Consider the following 20,070-nt stretch of genomic DNA (forward strand, 5'->3'; position numbering starts at 1 on the left):
TGCCCCAGAGCCCTGCAACTGGGGACCTTACTGGGACCTTGATGGTTAAACTGGGAGCTCTGGGGAGCCAGACTGGACCCCTGCAGGCAGCCCTGCACAGTCCACACCCCAAATCTGCCAGGCCTGCACCGCAGCCTTCCCTCAGCCCTGCACCCCACACTGCACAGGGACCTTACTGGGACCTCGATGGTTAAACTGGGAGCTTTGGGGAGCCCGACTGGACCTCTGCAAGCAGCTCCACTCCCAGCCTTGTACCCCACACTGCACAGGGACCTTACTGGGACCTCAATGGTTAAACTGGGAGCTTTGGGGAGCCCGACTGGACCCCTGAAAGCAGCCCCTTCCCAGCCCTGCACCCCACACTGCACAGTCCATACCCCAAATGTGCCATCCCTGCACCCCACACTGCACAGGGACCTTGCTGGTTAAACTGGGAGCCAGACTGGACCTCTGCAAGCAGCCCCAAACCTCCCAGCCCTGCACCCCACACTGCACAGGGACCTTACTGGGACCTTGCTGGTTAAACTGGGAGCTTTGGGGAGCCCGACTGGGCCCTTGCAGGCAGCCCCTTCCCAGCCCTGCACCCCACACTGCACAGCCCATACCCCAAATCTCTCAGCACTGCACAGTCCACACCCCAAAAGTCTCAGCCCTGCACCCCACACTGCACTGGGACCTTACTGGGACCTCAATGGTTAAACTGGGAGCCAGACTGGACCTCTGCAAGCAGCCCCAAACCTCCCAGCCCTGCAGCCCACACTGCACAGTCCACACCCCAAATGCCTCAGCCCTGCACCCCAGCCTTCCCAGAGCCCTGCACCCCACACGTCCCCAGCTCACTGCCCAATCCCCAGCCCTGGGGCTGTCCCCTGAGTCCCCCATGGGCACACAGAGGTGTCCCTGACCTCGGGGATGGGCACAGAGTGGTAACCCCGTGGTGGTAACCCCATGTGCCCCCAGCCTGGGTCCCCAGCTCAAAGCCCCCGGTCAGGGCCAGGCTCAGCCCTGGCACAGCCTCCTGTTCCTTGGCTGCTGCTCTCAGGCTCCAGGCTGGAGGGAAAACAGGAGAGGCTGAGCCAAGAAATCCGCTCGGGGTGGGGGGAGAGGATCCTGCCGGGATCCCAGAACTGCCCAGCCTGGAATGGGCAGAGAGAGAGCTCAGCCAGGGAGGGCTGGCACGGGGGAGGACACCTGAGAAGGGCCTGCTGGGAACCTGGGACTGCAGGGGTGTGGGAATGCGGGAATCCTCAGCCCAGGGCAGCAAGGAACAGCACAGCACCCCCAGAAGAGCCTGGGATCCATCCCAGGTACCTCTGCTGGTGTGCCAGGGGGTCAGGGCATCCCCTGTGACACCCCAGAACCATCTGGGATCCATCCCAGGTACCTCTGCTGGTGTGCCAGGGGATCAGGGCATCCCCCTGTGACACCCCAGAACTATCTGGGATCCACCCCAGGTACCTCTGCTGGTGTGCCATGGGGTCAGGGCATCCCCTGTGACACCCCAGAACAGCCTGGGATCCATCCCAGGTAACTCTGCTGGTGTGCCAGGGGGTCAGGGCATCCCCCTGTGACACCCCAGAACTATGTGGGATCCATCCCAGGTACCTCTGCTGGAGTGCCAGGGGGTCAGGGCATCAGGGCATCCCCTGTGACACCCCAGAACCATCTGGGATCCACCCCAGGTACCTCTGCTGGTGTGCCAGGGGGTCAGGGCATCCCCTGTGACACCCCAGAACCATCTGGGATCCATCCCAGGTAACTCTGCTGGTGTGCCATGGGTCAGGGCATCCCCTGTGACACCCCAGAACCATCTGGGATCCATCCCAGGTAACTCTGCTGGTGTGCCATGGGTCAGGGCATCCCCTGTGACACCCCAGAACAGCCTGGGATCCATCCCAGGTACCTCTGCTGGTGTGCCAGGGGTCAGGGCTGCCCCCTGTGACACCCCAGAACAGCCTGGGATCCATCCCAGGTAACTCTGCTCGTGTGCCATGGGGTCAGGGGATCATGGTTTCCTCCTGTGACACCCCAGAACCATCTGGGATCCACCCCAGGTACCTCTGCTGGTGTGCCATGGGTCAGGGCATCCCCTTGTGACACCCCAGAACCATCTGGGATCCACCCCAGGTACCTCTGCTGGTGTGCCAGGGGTCAGGGCATCCCCTGTGACACCCCAGAACTATGTGGGATCCATCCCAGGTACCTCTGCTGGAGTGCCAGGGGATCAGGGGATCAGGGCATCCCCTGTGACACCAAAGAACAGCCTGGGATCCATCCCAGGTACCTCTGCTGGTGTGCCAGGGGGTCAGGGCTGCCCCCTGTGACACCCCAAAGCCCAGAGAGCACAGAGGGCACAGAGCCAAGCACAAGCCAAGGATTTGTGGGCACAGAGCCCCAGCAAGGGTGTCCCAGCGTCAGAGCACACTGGGCTGACTGGGAAACCAGGAGGAGGTGGCAGTGTCCCCCCAGGGACAGGTGGCAGGATTAGGGCTGCAGGTTTGGGGTGCAGAGTGTGGGGAGGAAGGCACAGAGTGCAGGGTGCAGGATTAGGGGCAGAAATTTGGGGTGCAGAGTGAAGGGTGCAGGATTAGGGCACGGGTTTGGGGTGCAGAGTGCAGGATGCAGGATTAGGGGCACAGGTTTGGGGTGCAGAGTGTGGGGAACAAGGCTTGGAGTGCAGGGTGCAGGATTATGGGCACAAATTTGGGGTGCAGAGTGAGGGGTGCAGGATTAGGGCACGGGTTTGGGGTGCAGAGTGCAGGATGCAGGATTAGGGGCACAGGTTTGGGGTGCAGAGTGCAGGGTGCAGGATTAGGGGCACAAATTTGGGGTGCAGAGTGAGGGGTGCAGGATTAGGGGCACAAATTTGGGGTGCAGAGTGAGGGGTGCAGGATTAGGGCACAAATTTGGGGTGCAGAGTGAGGGGTGCAGGATTAGGGCACGGGTTTGGGGTGCAGAGTGAAGGGTGCATGGCACAGGGAGCGGGTGCAGGACAGCGGGTGCAGATTTTGGGGAGCAGAGTGAGGGGTGCCAGGTGCAGGTTTTGGGGTGCAGGGTGGTGCCTGGCACAGCAGCTCATGCCAACCCCGCAGCCCCTGCGTGCCCGGGGCAGACACTCCTGCCACTCCCAGCTGTGCCCCCCACACCCCAACCCCACACCCCACCCTGCTGCTCCCCCACTGCTGCAGGGCCGGGGGTGCCCAGGCCTGCCCTGCTATGCCCGGGCAGGCTGCGGTGCCCTGCCAACCCTGCTGCTGCGTGCCAAGCCTGGCACAGCTCCTTGTTCCTGCTGCTGCTGCTGCTGTGCCCGCCCCAGGCACGTCTGCAGCTGTGGTGCCCTGTCCCCAGCCCAAGCCACCTGCCTGGCATCCTGTCCCCATCCCACCTGCCCGGCACCATGTCCTCAGGCCCTGCCCCATGCCTGGCACCATGTCCCCAGGCCCTGCTCCATGCCTGGCACCATGTCCCCAGCCCCTGCCCCATGCCTGGCACCCTGTCCCCGGCCCCTGCCCCATTCTCACCCTGTCCCCAGCCCCTGCCCCATGCCACCTCTGCCTGTCCCTGCCCGTGCAGGAAGCTGAGGCACAATGGGCACAACCACGAGGACATGGTGGCTACCAGGGCTTGGGTGGGCACTGGGTGGTCCCCACGCGTGGGCAGAGGGAAAGGGCAGCGCAGGGAGGAGCTCAGCACCCTGTGCCTGGTGCCCGCAGTGCTGGGGGCACGCTGCCACACCAGCCAGGAGCTGCTCCTCCTATTTTCCTTAAAAACCTGAAATCCAGAGGGAAAACGAGCTATCCCCAGCCCCACAGTGAGCTCCTGTGAGCTCCAGTGCCACACACGCCTTCACCAGCCCAACAGGACCCAAAATGAATCCCTGAGACAGAACAGAGCTGATTGAACAACCAGCACCAACACTGCCTGGCACCTCAGCCAGGGTGTGAACACAAACCCTGAAAAGAGATTCCTTCTCTTGTTTTTTTTTGTTTTCCCTCCTTCTCTTGGCTTTTTCTGTTTTCCCTCCAGCTCACAGGTAATAGCCAGGAATGGGCAAACCCTCTTTTAATGGACTCTTAATAATGCTGTAATTTCCCTTTGCACGGAAAGTTTTCCAAACAGTCAAAGATTCAAAACAAAGCAATGATTGTTCCTATTAGCATTAAATTCTACTCTGGGAGAGAGAATAAATCAAGCAAGGGGATTCAATTCAAAACAGAACTATAAAAAATCCAATAATGATTTTTTAATATTAATAAGAAAAATATATTGTTATGCACCCTTAGCATTTAAACTTCTAATCCAATCAGCGCAAAGTGCAGAGATAAATCACAGCCACGGAGGGGAAGGGAACAACCATCAAGCAGGCAGCAATAAAATGCTGTCTTACATCCCTGGGACAGGAAAGAGGTTTGACAGTGTGGAAAAAAAAGGCAAAATTTATAAGTCTGTCTCACCATGAGTTTGTGAATCCCTCCCCTGCCTGCTGCACACACCTGGGGCAGGGAGGCCAGGCTGGGAGGAGATGATGGCTGCCCAAAGCTGGCGGTGGGGCTGGGCACAGATGGGCATTGCCCATCTTTATTCTGGTGGAATGGCCTGCCAGCTGCAGGGCAGCCCTGCTAACCCTAACCTTAACCCTTAACCCTAACCCCTAACCCTAACCCTCACCCCTAACCCTCACCCCTAACCCTCACCCCTAACCCTAACCCCTAACCCTCACCCCTAACCCTAACCCCTAACCCCTAACCCCTAACCCTAACCCCTAACCCTAACCCCTAACCCTGACCCTAACCCCTAACCCTGACCCTAACCCTTGCAGAGCTGCAAGGAGCCGTGCCACGGGATGGGAGCGCTCCCAGCAGAGCTCCAAGTGACTCTGTCATGGCATGGGAGAGCTCCCAGGGCCCTGCAAGCACTGCAGGAAGGAGCCCTGACAAAGGAGGGCACGGCTGGGTGCTAGGCATGGTCCTAGGCAGGGTCCTGAGCATGGTCCTAGGCAGGGTGCTGAGCATGGTCCTAGGCAGGGTGCTAGGCAGGGTGCTAAGCATGGTCCTAGGCATGGTCCTAGGCAGGGTGCTGAGCATGGTCCTAGGCAGGGTGCTGAGCATGGTCCTAGGCAGGGTCCTGAGCATGGTCCTAGGCAGGTGCTAAGCAGAGCCCTAAGCAGGGTGCTAAGCAATGTCTAAGCACAGTCCTAAGCATGGTTCTAAGCATGGTTCTAAGCAAGGCCCTAAGCAGGGTCCCAGGCAGGGCCCTAAGCACAGTGCTAGGCAGGGTCCTAGGCAGGGTTCCTAAGCAAGGTTCCTAAGCATGGTCCTAGGCAGGGTCCTAGGCACAGCCCTAAGAAGGGCCCTAAGCAGAGTCCTAGGCAGGGTGCTAAACAGGGTCTCAAGCAGGTTCCTAAGCAGGGTCTAAGCAGGGTCCTAGGCAGGGTGCTAAACAGGGCCCTAAGCAGGGTTCCCAAGCAGGGTCCTAAACAGGGTCTAAGCAGGGCCCTAGGCAGGGTCCTAAGCACGGTCCTAGGCAGGGAACTAGGCAGGGTCTAAGCAGGGCCCTAGGCAGGGTCCTAAGCACGGTCCTAGGCACGTCCTAGGCAGGGAACTAGACAGGGAACTAGGCAGGGTCTAAGCTGGGTCCCAGGCAGAGCCCTAAGCACAGTCCTAAGCAGAGTCCTAAGCATGGTCCTAGGCAGGGTCTAAGCACGGTGCTAAGCAGGGTCTAAGCAGGACCCTAGGCAGGGTGCTAAGCAGGATTCTTAAGCACAGTCCTTAGCATGGTCCTAAGCAGGGCCCTAGGCACAGTCTAAGCAGGGTCCTAGGCAGGGCCCTAAGGATGGTCCTAAGCAGGGTGCTAAGCAAGGCCCTAAGCAGGGTCCAGGCAGGGTTCCTAAGCAGAGCCCTAAGCAAGGTGCTAGGCAGGGTTCCTAAGCAAGGTTCCTAAGCATGGTCCTAAGCAGGGCCCTAAGCAGGGTCTAAGCAGGGTTCCTAAGCAGGGTCCTAGGCAGAGTCTTGGCAGGGTCCTAAGCACGGCCTTAAGTATGGCCCTAATCATGGTCCTAGGCAGGGTCCAGTCCTAAGCAGGGCCCTAGGCAGGGTGCTAGGAAGGGCCCTAAGCACAGTCCCAAGCACTGTCCTAAACAGGGTCTAAGCACAGCCCCAAACAGGGTCTAAGCACAGCCCTAAGCAGGGTCCTGGGCAGGGCCCTAAGCAGCATCCGGAGCAGGGCCCTGAGCAGGATCCGAAGCAGGGCTCTGAGCAGGATCCGGAGCAGGGCCCTGAGCAGGATCCGGAGCAGGGCCCTAAGCAGGATCTGGAGCAGGGCCCTGAGCAGGATCCGGAGCAGGGCCCTGAGCAGGATCCAAAGCGGGGCCCTAACAGGATCTGGAGCAGGGCCCTGAGCAGGATCCGGAGCAGGGCCCTGAGCAGGATCCGGAGCAGGGCCCTGAGCAGGATCCAGAGCAGGGCCCTGAGCAGGATCTGGAGCAGGGCCCTGAGCAGGATCCGGAGCAGGGCCCTGAGCAGGATCCAAAGCAGGGCCCTGAGCAGGATCCAAAGCAGGGCCCTGAGCAGGATCCGGAGCAGGGCCCTGAGCAGGATCCGGAGCAGGGCCCTGAGCAGGATCCGGAGCAGGCTCACGGTCCCACTGCCCCAGGCTCTCCCACCTCACTGATGTTTCCAGCCCTGCACTGTCAAACCCATCCAGCAGCCCCAGGGGGCTCCGGGGATGCCCCAAACCTCACAGTGCCATGGAGTGGTGCCCACTCCCCCAACATCCACAGGTGCCAGCGTGGAGCCAGGGGTGTCCCCACGCCCCCAGTGCCCATCCCTGTGTGGGGACGCCCTTCCCTCCTGCTGGCACTGCCCAAAACCGCGGCTGTGTGTGCTCTCACATCCCTGCCAGGCTCACAGTCTGGGAATGCCCTGGCCAGGCTCCCTCTGTGCCAGGCTTTGCCATCCCCAGGGAGCCCATCAGGGATAATGGCAGCACCACCCACAGCCCGCACAGCCGGGCTCCAGCCCTGATTTATCAGCAGCGAGCGGGGGCGGGCGGTGAAATGCCAAGGAGCATTCAGAGAGCCTCAGCTCTCCCTGGATTCCCCCAGAGCTGCCCCTGGATCCCCCAAAGCTGCCCCTGCATCCCCTAAAGCTGCCCCTGGATTCCTCCAGAGCTGCCCCTGGATCCTCCCAAAGCCTCAGCTCTCCCTGGATCCCTCAAAGCTGCCCCTAGATCCCCAAAACTGCTCCTGGATCCCCAAAGCTGCCCCTGCATCCCCTCAGAGCTGCCCCTGCATCACCCCAAGCTCCCCCTGGATCCCCCAAAGCTGGCCCTGCATCCCCCAAAGCCTCAGCTCTCCCTGGATCCCCCCAGAACTGCCCCTGGATCCCCAGAGCTGCTCCTGGATTCCCCCAGAGCTGCCCCTGGAACCCCCAAAACTGCTCCTGGATCCCCAAAGCTGCCCCTGAATTTCCCCAGAGCTGCCCCTGGATCCCTCCCCCAAAGCCTCAGCTCTCCCTGGATCCCCCAAAGCTGCCCCTAGATCCCCAAAACTGCTCCTGGATCCCCAAAGCTGCCACTGGATCCTCCCAAAGTCTCAGCGCTCCCTGGATTGCCCCAAAGCCACCCCTGGATCCCCCAAAACTGCCCCTCGATTCCCCCAGAGCTGCCCCTGGATCCCCCAAAGCCTCAGCTCTCCCTGGATCCCCCCAGAGCTGCCCCTGGATCCCCCAAAGCTGCCCCTGGATCCCCAAAACTGCTCCTGGATCCCCAAAACTGCTCCTGCATCACCCCAAGCTCCCCCTGGATCCCCCAAAGCCGCCCCTGGATCACCCCAAGCTCCCCCTTGATTCCCCCAAAGCTGCCCCCGGATTCCCCCATAATCACCCCTGCATCCCCCAAAGCTGCCCCTGAATTTCCCCAAAGCTGCCCCTGGATCCCCCCCCAAAGCCCCAGCTCTCCCTGGATCCCCCAAAGCTGCCCCTGGATCTCCCAAACCCCAAATCCCGGTATTCCCACACCGTGCGCGGTGCCGAGCCGGCAGCACCTGCAGCTGGCAGCCCTGGCCGTGTGACAGCCGGGGACAAAAGCCATGCCAGGCACGCAGGGAGTTCCCGGGGACAAGTCTGGCACGGCGCTGACGCCACCGGGCAGGGCCAGAGGGCGTTTGGGGACAGGGGCTGGACACAGCAGAGCCACATCCCCGCCGGGGGAAAGGATTCGTCAGAGCCAGGACAAGCCCAAAGCTGGCACATTTCGGGGCGTTCCTGCTCTGTTTTGCCTTCTGTTTTGGGCAGAGGGCTGGGGAGCAGGTGCCAGGCTCAGCTGCAGGCTCCCCAGCCTGTCTCAGGGTGGGAAAGGTGCCCCAAATGCCCTCCTGGCACTGAGCAATGTGTTTAAAGGTGCCCCAAATGCCCTCCTGGCACTGAGCAATGTGTTTTAAGGTGCCACAGATGCCCTCCTGGCACTGTGCAAGGTGTTTTAAGGTGCCCCAAATGCCCTCCTGGCACTGAGCAATGTGTTTTAAGGTGCCCCAAATGCCCTCCTGGCACTGTGCAATGCGTTTTAAGGCCCCAAATGCCCTCCTGGCACTGAGCAAGGTGTTTTAAGGTGCCCCAAATGCCCTCCTGGCACTGTGCAAGGTGTTTTAACGTGCCCCAGATGCCCTCCTGGCACTGAGCAAGGTGTTTTAATGTGCCCCAAATGCCCTCCTGGCACTGTGCAATGTGTTTCAAGGTGCCCCAAATGCCCTCCTGGCACTGTGCAATGTGTTTTAAGGACAAACCCAGGGCTGAGGTGGCCACACCAATGAATGGCACTGAGGGCATCAGGCTCATGGGCTGCCCCAGCCAGAGGGTGCCCTGCAGGCTCAGCCCTCCTGTGGGCACCCAGTGAGGATGAGGAGGGGGGAGCCCACATCCTGTCACCCCCCATTGCCCTGCCACGCCTGCCAGTCTGGAGGAGATGCCAGCAGGGCCTGGGGCAGCACAGTCACCAGTGCATGTGGCAGGGCTGGAAAGTGCTTGGGCACCTGGAACGTGGGCAGTGCCACCACTGAGGGCAGTGCCACCACTGAGAGCATGGCAAGGCTCTTCCTTTGGGCCCCCAGCAGGACCTGGCACCCTGGCACACAGCACCCATCCCCTGCACATCCCCTGGCATCCCTGGCACACAGTACCCATCCCCTCCACATGCCCAGCAGGACCTGGCACCTTGGCACACAGCACTCATCCCCTGGGAGCCCCAGCAGGACCTGGCACCCTGGCATGCAGCATCCATCCCCTGCACATTTCCTGGCACACAGCTCCCACACTCTGCACATTCCCTGGGGGCCTCAGGAGCACCAGGGCTGGGCACGGAGCTGGCACAGCCCCAGGAATGCCCGTCTGCTCCACACCCCAGGGCTGGCCTGGCTGCAGCCTCCTCCCGGTGCCCCAGGATTTGAGCCAGACTCCCTGGGAGACACGGAGCTGGGCGAGGCTGCGGGCAGTGCCCGGGTGAGGGCCTGTGGGCACCAGGACGGGCATCCCAGGGGTCACCCACAGCCTGACCAGAGTGGGGCAGGCGAGCAAAGGGGGATTTTTGGGCAGAGGGTGGGGGGTGAACTTTTGAACCCACAGGCAGGAGATCAGTGCATTACCTTAACGCGAGTTAAAAATAACCTCGTCTCGTCTCTCGAAATGAGCCTGTCTGCAATTACAGCCTGGCATGTCTGCTCCGGAGCGTCCCCGCGCTGGCACCGCGCCAGCCGCCTGCCAACCGCCCTCCCTGCCTCGCCTCTCCTCCCTCACACTGCCTCTCTCGTTTTTGGGGGCTGGTTGGGGTGGTTTGGAGTCCGTGGGGCGCTTTTCCCCCCGTCCCAAGTAAATTAAAGGTGGTTGGGTCACCCCCGTGCGCCCACACACAGCCTTGGAATGCCCCAAAGACACGCTGTGTCTCCAAGACATGCTGTCCCCGAGGTCTCCAAGGACAAGGGGACACTGCCGCCAGCCCACCGTGCCAGGAGGGAGGTGCAGCGGTCACCAGGGGTTGGAGGGTCCCTCCCGTGCTGCCCTGGCACACCTGAGACGGCCTGGTGCAGGGCGTGGGCTGAGCGAGTGTGGGGAGACTGGCACAGCCCGGGCACAGAAACGGGGACACGGTGAACATGAGAGGGAACACGCGAGGGGAGAGGGAATACACGAGGGGACAGAGGGAACACACACAGGAACACATGAGGGAACATGTGAGAGAACACGTGAGGGAACGCACAAGGGAACACAGGAGGAACACACGAGGAAACACAAGAGAGAACACAAGAAACGCAGGAGGGACACGCGAGGGAATACACATGAAACCACAGGTAGCACACATAGAAACACACAAGGGAAGAGGAAATACAGAGAGAAATACACGAGGGAACATGCGAGGGAACACACAAGGAACACGTGAGGGAACACACACAGGAACACACAAGGGAACACGAAAGAACACACATGGAAACACAGGGAACACACATAGAAACACGAAGGGAAACAAGGAAAGAGGGAACACAGAGAAACACGCGAGGGAACACATGAGGATAGACAGGGAACACACACGGGAACACAAGAGGAACACATGAGGGAAGACAGGGAACACACGAGGGAAGACATAAGAACACACATAAGAACATGTGAGGCAACACATGAGGGAACGACAGGGAACACACATAAGGGAACACAAGAGGAACACATGAAGGAACACACACAAGAGAACACGTAAGGGAACACACATAAGAACACACGAGGGGACACACGAGGGGACACGTGCCCAGGGAGGCTGCAGGTGCCCAGCAGCACCGCTGCCTGCCCCGCTGGGATGTGCCCAGCCCCACAGGAGGGGTCTGGCAGCCCCAGGGGATGCGGGTGGAGCCACCCCAGTGCCACATCCTGGGAAACCCCCTCGGCCCTACAGGCCCCAGGGGCTGCATCACTGCTGCAGCCGTGGCTCGGTGTGTGTTCCCTCACGTGTTCCTCGTGTGTTCCCTCGCATGTTCCCTCGTGTATTTCTCTGTGTGTTTCCTCTTCCCTTGTGTGTTTCTATGTGTGTTACCTGTGTTTCCATGTGTGGTTTCATGTGTTTTCCCTCGTGTGTCCCTCGCGTGTCCCTCCTGTGTTTCTTGTGTTCTCTCTTGTGTTTCCTCGTGTGTTCCTCTTGTGTTCCCATGTGTGTTCCCTATCTTCCCCACCCCAAACCCTGCTGGGCATGGAGGGATGCACAGAGAGGCGTGGGGGTCCTGGGGAGGGGAGGAATGACAAAGGGGACCCCAGTATCACCCCTATTCTGCTGCTGACACCCACCCCCAGGCCAGCACCAGCCCCAGGGGTGGACATCTCCTGGTGGAAGTCATCCCTGCTCACGTAAGGGGTTGGAACAAGATGATCCTCAAGCCCAGACCAGTCTGATGGTGATTCTGTGACACCTCCCAGCAGCCTGGGATGCCCTGGGATGCTGCAGCATCCCCGCCTGCTTTGGGGGTCCCCGGGCTCCCCGCCCAGCGCCGGGTGCCTCCTCCTCCTCCTCCTCCTCCTCCTGCTCCCCACAGCAGTGAAAGCGAGCTTTGTGCCGGGGCTTTCAGTTCCCCTGGCTGGCACCCGGCCAAGGCACCACATAATAATGAACAGATGCTGTCCAAAATGAGCCTCAGCGGCAGACAGGCGAGCCTCCGCGTGTCCTTCCGTAACCCAAAGTGCCTTTCACCTCGGCACTAATCAGGCACCTTCCCTGGGAGCCGGCAGTGCCAGGGTAATTAAAAGTAACCTGAGCAGGGAGCAGGGAGCCCACCGAGGTGGGTGCAGGGGCAGGAGGCAGCTGTGTCACCACAGGGAGGGGACACAGTGAGGGGAGACCCCGAGCCAGCTCCAGAGCGTCCCCATGGACAAGGACACGGCGGCTGTGAGGCCTGGGATGAACCCCAGGGATGGGGATTCAACCATGCCCAGACCCTGTGGATGCACGGGGAGGGGACATTCATCCCGTTCCTATAAATTCCCTGCAAGGACCAGAGGTGACAGGGGTCCAAGCCCACTCCTTCAGCCCCAAGGACCTCCTCCCACTGCCAGCAGCATTCCAGTGAGGGTCCCACTAGGATGGGAAGCCCGGCCAAGGAGCCCCCAAAGCACACCTGGCCCGACCCACAGCCCCCCAAAAAAATATTTACAAGGTGACAGGTGCCCAACCCCACTCCTTAAGATGTCCCACTGCCAGCAGCATTCCAGTGAGGGTCCCACTGGGATGGGAAGCCTGGCCAAGGAGCCCCCAAAACACACCTGGCCCGACCCACAGCCCCCCAAAAAATATTTACAATATTTACAAGGTGACAGGTGCCCAACCCCACTCCTTGAGAGCCTCCCACTGCCAGCAGCATTCCAGTGAGGGTCCCACTAGGATGGGAAGCCTGGCCAGCTCACCCCCAAAACACACCTGGCCTGACCCACAGCATCCCAAAAAAAATATTTACAAGGCTTTTTAATCACAAAATCCATTTTCTAGCCCAGAATGCTGGTCCTCCTCCCACCCCAGCAGCAGGAAACAGAGGGAGGGATGCACACAGGGATCCAGGAGGGTGAGAACGCCAGGCTGCAAACACTCTTCTAGTCCACAGGATCTTAACTGTAGTTTATATTCCAGTGGTTATTAAAAATAAAGGGGGAAGTGCAGGGAGGGGGGGAGCTAAGAGCAGAGCAAGCTGTTCATTTGGAGCCTTTCCCTGGGGTTTAATAAAGCCCCACTCGCTTCTGTAGTATCATTTTTATGCCATCATAAAGCCGGACCATTTAGCAGGTTTGTGTTACTTCAGCAGTTAGCGCTGCATGAGAAGCGATTCCACAAGAAGGGAGAGGGGGAAAAGGAAGATAAAAAAAAAATAAAATTAGAAGATGAAAACCTCCAAAAGGAGAGAGCAAAACGAGGTGGGAAGGAGGAAAGGGGATTCCTCACAGCCACACCAGCACTGCAGCACATCAGGGGGATGTGAGGGGGCTCCACCATCCCTGTGGAGAGACCCCACTCCAAGTGGTACTGAAGGGTCAGAGACCCCAGCCCAGCATGCAGAGGGACCCTGCCTGTGATGGGAAAAGGTGGGGAGGGGTCTCCTCACACCAGGGGATGTTGCACCTGTGGGGACAGCAGAACCAGGGTGGGTTATCCTGGGGGGCTGAGGGGTTCCCCGAGGTGGAAGAAGCAGCAGCTCCCCCAACCCTGAATGCTCCTGGGGCTGTCCCAGCCCAGCTGGCTCATCCAGGAGCACTGTGGGGCTGGGGCAGAGGGGTTCCCCGAGGGGCAGGAACCAGCAGCTCCTGACAGGGCTCTCCCAGCCCAGGGCAGCCCAAGGGGAGCATCAGGCTCTCTGTGCTGCTGGAAAAATCTCCTTATAAGGCCAGGATGGGATCCCTGGCCGAGCTGAGCCCAGCCAAAGTGCCCAAGGGGAGCCCTGAGCTGCCAGCCCGCACTCAGCCCTGGGCTGTGCCCACCCCGAGCCTGGCACTGCCTGCACCACTAACCCAGCGCAAACAGGAGCCAGCCTGGGTGCACCCCCAGAGCCAGGTCACCCCAGAACCAGGTCACCTCACCCTCCCTGTGGCTGCCCCCTCAGTGCTGTGCCACCCCCAGGGGCAGCACCCACGGCCCAGTGAGGGCAGAGCCATCCCCATCGCTCCCAGGCGCTGCCTTGGAGCCTCTCCAGCCGCACTGGGCAGGGCTCCAGAGGCACTGTCCCCATCCAAGAGGGGAAGGGCACCACTGAGAGAGCCACAGAGCCAGGAGCTGCTGCCTGGGAGGATCCTCGGGGCGCCCAGCAGGACCTTCCCCATGCCCATAGCTCAGGGGGTCAGTGCAGCAGGGAGGGGACACAGCCTGGCACCCCAAAGCCCCGAGCAGCAATGAGAACCCTGACCACACCACCACTCACACACCATCCCCACACCTTTTTCTGCCTGATTAATGCCTGTCCTGCCCTGCAGGAGCACGGTGGCATTTTGCAGGGGGGTGTCTCTGCATGGCAGCCCCCATGCCAGGCACGGTCGCCACGCCACCAACCCCACAAAATATAAACGAGGGGACACAGCCTGGCACCCCAAACCCCCAAACCCTCGAGCAGCAATGAGAAGCCTGACCACACCACCATTCCCACACCTTTTTCTGCCTAATTAATTCCAGTCCAGGAGGACGGTGGCACTTGGCAGGGGGGTGTCTCTGCATGGCAGCCCCGGCCCGACGCCACCGACCCTGCAATATAAATGAGGAGGAGGAGGAGGGAAGGAAGGAAGGCTGGGAAATGAAGGTTTTCAGCACTGTCAGAGCCGCATCAAACAGGCATCCACCAGCTGATGGCTTGATTGTTATATTTTGGATGTCAAAGCGGAGCAAGCAGAACCCTTTAAAATGCATCAGCGCCACTGCCTTTCTGACGGAGGGTGTTGGTTTCCCATTAACAAGAGGAAAGCGTGAGCTGGAGCAGAAAACTTCAAGCGCTTTGGAATTGATAAAATAACAACTCCCTAATTAAGCAGAACTGTCAGTCAGCGGGCGCCCGCTGCCCTGCATTGGGAAGCAGCAGCAGCAGCAGCTCCTGGTGCACAAGCCCAACAAGCCAGCTCAGCCCTGGGGGATGCAATTCCCCAGGATCAGCAGGCAGAGCATCCCCACCGTGCTCTCCAGCACACCCAGACAGGTCCTGGTGCTGGTGCTGGTCCCGAGGCTGGGCTTGTTTGGGTTCTATCCCTCTGTTTGCCTCACCATGAGTGATTTGGCTGCCCTGCACACCTTGCACTATCCCTTGGAGCACTCTGGGATAGTGCAAGGTGTCCCTGGCCATGGCAGGGGGTGGAAGGAGATGAGCCTTGTGGTCCCTTCCAACCCAAACCACTCCAAGATTCTGTGATTTTATGAAACCGCGTAATGCAACGCGCAGCCTGGCGGGGAAGGAGAGGCCTGACCCCAAAAATGCAACTCCTGCCAACAGCCTTCCCTTTCCAGAGACAACACCAGCCTGGGGCACACCTTCCTGATGGACACAGCATCCCCACTGGCAGCTGCATGCAGGGAGGGGTCTCCCTGTGAAGGTCCCCCCAGAGAGGGTTTGGAGAAGTCCAGAGTGGGATTTGAAGTGCTCAAGGCCGGGTTGAACAGAGCTCTGGGCAGCCTGGTCTAGTGGAAGGTGTCCCTGCTGGGGTGAGATGCTCTTTAAGGTCCCTTCTGACCCAAAGCACTCCATGATCCTGCAGAGCCCTGCCAGGGCAGCAGCCCAGCCGATGCCCATGGGCACACTGGGCCCCCAGACCCCACCATCCTGCTCTGCCCAGCACCATCCTGCTCTGAAGGAACCAGCCAAAAAGAGGAGTGAGACCTGCCTCCGGCTCTGGCAGTGAAAAGCTGAACCTCTGCCATGCCTGGGGCCACAGGGAAAACTGCCCAGTGCCCTGGGGAGGGGACACAGAGGAGGGGGACACAGCAGGGGACAGCCAGGAGGGACCACGGGCTGTGGGCAAGGTGTTTAACCCCTGACATGCTGGTGTCTGATGATACCACCACGCGAAGGGGGTCTCTGCTTCTCACTCAGGCTGCTGCCAGCCCCACTTGCAGCACCAGGAGAGGCTCCTGGGCACTCCAGGGCACTTCAGGGGACAGTCCTCAGCCCAGCTGGGGGGCTCCAATCCCAGTGGAAAGCAGGGGGCAAGGCAGGCTCCAGGAGGGAAGCAGCCAGGCAGCTGAAGCACCTGCCCACAGCCCAGGCAGAGAGGAGCTGGGCCAGGAAAGGGGAGAGCACCCCAAGATGGGGTGCACACAGGGGAGGCCCTGAAAATGATCCTGGACTCTGAGCCTGTCCTCCACTCTTCACAACGTGAAACCCCCAGTGACACGTGTGACAGCCTGGGAACCCCTTCACTCCTCATGCCAGCCCCCTGACACATCTCCAGACCCCAGCAGTGCATGTCCCCATGGTGGGCAAGCCCTGGCAGACCCTTTTCCCCCAGGTGGGGGTTGGAGAGACCCCACACAGGCATCATCACCTCCTGCCACCTCCACAGCCCTGACATCCCTCCAGCTGCCCCCAGGCCACCACCAGGAGTGGGTGTCAGCCTCCACACAACACCAGCCACATAGCCCAGCCTTCCTGCCCCAAAAGAGCCCGGTTTGCACCCAGTGGGCTGGAGCTGGGTGTCCCCAGCAGAGGCAGGACACGCGTGCCAGGGCCACAGGCTGGTGTGGCAGCCCCGGAGCCCGCTAACACACTAATCACCCTGGAGGTGACAGGGCTTAGGGGAGGACTGAGAGGAACCGGCTCCTTTTTACTGACACCATCTGGACACAGCCGATCTCATTGCCCTGCCAGCGCAGAGCCCAGCAGAGGGACAGGGGTGACCCCAGACCCATCACCGGATCCCCACTCGCAGCATCAGAGCGGGGAGCGCTGCCTGCGCCAGGGAATCCTAGCGAGCCCACCGTGCCAGGCGAGCGCAGAGCCGGGGAATGCCAGCCTGGAATGCCAGCCTGGAATGCCGCGGGGACCCTGCGCTGCCAGCCTGGCCCCCGGGGAGGGGGACGCGGCCGCGGGGAAGGCGGGGGCTGAGCCAGCGGGGACGCCCCGGGTGACAGCCAGGCTGGGGACAGCTGTTTGTTTGGGGACAGCCCGCCCTCCGGCTGCCCTGCCGGCCACGCCACGGGCACGCCGGGACCCGGAGAGCTGCGGCCGTGGGGTTATCACCCGCTGTACCTCCGTACCTGGGGTTATCACCCACTGTACCCCGGTTATCACCCGCTGTACCCCGGTTATCACCCGCTGTACCCCCGTATTTGCTGTTATCACCCACTGTATCCCGGTTATCACCCGCTGTACCCCCGTATTTGCTGTTATCACCCACTGTACCCCGGTTATCACCCGCTGTACCCCGGTTATCACCCTCTGTACCTCCGTATTTGCGGTTATCACCCACTGTACCCCGGTTATCACCCACTGTATCCCGGTTATCACCCACTGTACCCCGGTTATCACCCTCTGTACCTCCGTACCTGGGGTTATCACCCACTGTACCCCGGTTATCACCCGCTGTACCCCCATATTTGGGTTATCACCCACTGCACCCCCGTACTTGTGGTTATCACCCACTGTACCCCATATTTGGGCTTACCATCCACTGTACTCCCCTACTTGGGGTTATCACCAGCTGTACCCCGCTTATCAGCCACTGTACCCCGTACTTGGGGCTGTGTACCCGCGTAATTGGGGTTACCGCCCACCGTACCCCCGTTCTTGCGGCTATCGCCCACTGTACCCCCGTAATCGGGGTTATCACCCTCTGTACCACCCCATATTTGGGGCTACCACCCACTGTACCCCCGTAATTCCACTGTACCCCCGCACCGGGGGCTGGCACTCGCTGTACCCAGTGCTGGCTCACCCGCGACCCCGCTGCCTGTCGCTGTCCCCCTCCCCGACCCGCCGGGGGACAGCGGCACCGCTCCGACCCCCATCCCGGGTGACACAGGGACAAGCTCACCCCGGCTCCAAAACACACCGCCACGGAGCGCCAGCTCTCCCCAAACTTAACCGAGCCCTTATCTCGCCAACTGCGACGACGGTGGGGATCCCCCCAAACCTCCCCGCTAGGACCAAGCTCCGGCTGCCCCGGGAGAACCCTCCAAGCTCCGGGACACAGCTCCGGGAGAGAGGGCAAAGTTGCGCTGGGGATGGGCTCAGGGGGTCAGGTACCTTCCAGCCGGCCGAGCTGTTGCTGTCTCCTTTATCCTTAAAGTAGGGGACGTATCGCACCATCCAGTCGTAGATCTGCGAGAGGGTGAGGCGCTTCTCGGGCGAGCTCTCGATGGCTTTGGTGATGAGGTCGGCGTAGGAGAGGTTGCCCCAGGCGTTGCGCCGGGAGGTCTTGGCCTTGCGGAGCTGCCCCACATCCGCGCCGTGGGGCGGCGGGGGAGCGGCGGCCGCTCTGCGCTCCACCGGCGCCGCCGCGTTCTCCGCTCCGTCCCCGCCGGCCGCCAGCGCCGGGGTTCCCCCCGCGCCCCCATCTTCCTCCTCCAAGTCGGGGTGGGGGAGAGGCCAAGTGCAGGAGCGGGGACGGCTCTGCGGCTCGAAATCCGGGTCGATCTCCACCTGATGCGCCTGGAGCTTTTCTTCCATGGTCGCCTCCCCGCTGCCACCCCACAGCTCCCCCCGGAGTTACGGGCGGTTTCCACCCAAAAAAAAAAAAAAAAAAACACCCAAACACACAACAAAAAACCCAAAATCTCGAGAGGGAGACGAGTGCGAAGGCGGGCTCCCTGCCCGGCTGGAGGGAGAAGGGAAGGAGGAGGCGCTGGGTGCGCGGGTCCTGGCGGGGGGAGCCCCGAGTCCGGGGAGCCTCGGCTCCGGCGGCTTTAGGAGGCGGCTGTGCCCGGCGCCGCGCCGGGAGCGCCGAGCCGGGGGACACGCTGCATGCTCCTCGGCCGCCTCTCCAGTCCGGCCCGAAGCTGGGGGGTGTTTTTTGGTTCGGATTTGGTTTTGGTTTGGTTTTTAGCAGCCGCGGAGCTCCGGAGCGGTTCCCGGCTCAGTAGCCAGCGGGGCGGCTGCGGGCGGGCAGGGCGCGGGGGCGGCCGCATCCATCGGGCTGGCGGCGCGGTCAGGCAGCAACAGATGAACTGGAGCGAGCGGCGGCGGGCGGCATCCTCGGCCGGGGACCGGCGGGCTCCGGGGCCGGGCGGCTGGGCAGCTAAGCGGGGAGAAGCGGGACGGAGATAGGGGGGAGCCCTCGTTGCGGCGGGCGCAGTCTCCCGCGGGCGGCCCGGCGCTAGGTCCGGCGGCGCGGCGGAGCCATGCTGGCGGGCGGCACGCACCTGACAGCGCCGGCGAGGGCGGCGGCGGGCGGCTCCCGCCCCTACGCCCCCCCGCTCCGCTTCAGCGGCCGCGCACCTGCCCGCCGCCGCCGCCGCCGCCGCGCTGCCGCCACGGCGCGGGCGGGCCACATGCTGGGGCGGCCGCGGCTCGCTCGCTCGTTCTCTCCTCGGCTCGCTCGTTCGCTCCCTCCTTCCCTCCCTCCGCCGTGCCCGTTCCCGAATGCGGGCGCCGCCGTGACACAGGGGGAGGGCCCGGAGGGGCGGGGGAAGGGCGGGGGAGGGGAGTGCCCCCGCGGCTGGCGGGGCAGCGGCGGGGCGGGACGGAGCGGAGCGGAGAGCCCCGGCGGAGAGCCCCGGCACCGCGCTGCCCCCGCCCGGCCCGGGCCGCGGCCCCCGCCCGGCCCCGCCGCGGCCCCACGTGCGCCCCGGGCGCCCCCCATTGTTGCCCCGGGCCGCCGCCGCCGCCTCATTGGCTGGAGGGGCTCGGCGGCCACGCCCCCCCGCCCGCTGATTGGATGGGCGCCGGCGGGACGCTCCGCGCGCGGGGGGGATGAATGGGGGAGAGGCCCCGCCCCTCGGGTGACGTCACGGGTGCAGGCTGCATCCGCGCGTCACCCCGGGCAACGCGGCCGCGCGGCGGGACACGCCCCTTTACTACGGGCCACGCCCCCGCCGCCTCGGCCACGCCCCCGCAGCGCGGTCGGGGAGACCCCGAGTGGGCCCCGCCCACCGCCGCGCAGCCCCGCCCCCCACTGGACACGCCCCCGCCTACGTTGGAGGCGATCCCGATCCCAGTCCCGACCCCGATTCCAATCCCGATCCCGATCCCGGGGGCGATCCCTACCCCGATCCCGACCCCCGTCCCGATTCCGATCCTCATCCCGATCCCAATCCCGATCCGAATCTCGACCCCGATCCCGATCCCAATCTCGACCTCAATCCTAATCCCGACCCCGATCCCGATCCCCATCCCGATTCCGATCCTCATCCCAATCCCGACCCCGATCCCAATCCCGACCCTGATCCCAATCCCAGTCCCGATCCCGGTCTCCTCAGGCCTGTCCTGCCCGCGGCCCATCAGCCGGGTCCCTTCCCGGTGCTGTCCCCACCGCCATGCGGTGACCGAGGGACCGGACCCCCCTGGCCCGGCAGGGCAGGACAGGACAGCGCTGTTTCCTCCATCCGCACACAGCCCGGCACCCCCGAGGGTGCAGACCCCTCATCGTGCAC

The 20,070-nt window shown here is 62.3% G+C and overlaps 1 protein-coding gene across 1 annotated transcript in view; it reads right to left on the bottom strand.

Annotated features, from left to right (window-relative positions):
- The window catches only part of FOXO6 (forkhead box O6), a 47,308-nt gene extending 28,614 nt beyond the window's left edge, over positions 1-18,694 (bottom strand). The window contains exon 1 of the mRNA XM_058040455.1: positions 17,726-18,694. Coding sequence (XP_057896438.1) covers positions 17,726-18,148 — 423 coding nt within the window. The 5' untranslated portion in view covers positions 18,149-18,694. The remainder of the gene's footprint in view (positions 1-17,725) is intronic.
- Positions 18,695-20,070: the final 1,376 nt, after the last annotated feature.

The sequence above is a fragment of the Melospiza georgiana genome, chromosome 24 (assembly GCF_028018845.1).
Source record: "Melospiza georgiana isolate bMelGeo1 chromosome 24, bMelGeo1.pri, whole genome shotgun sequence".
NCBI classification, from domain to species: Eukaryota; Metazoa; Chordata; class Aves; order Passeriformes; family Passerellidae; genus Melospiza; species Melospiza georgiana.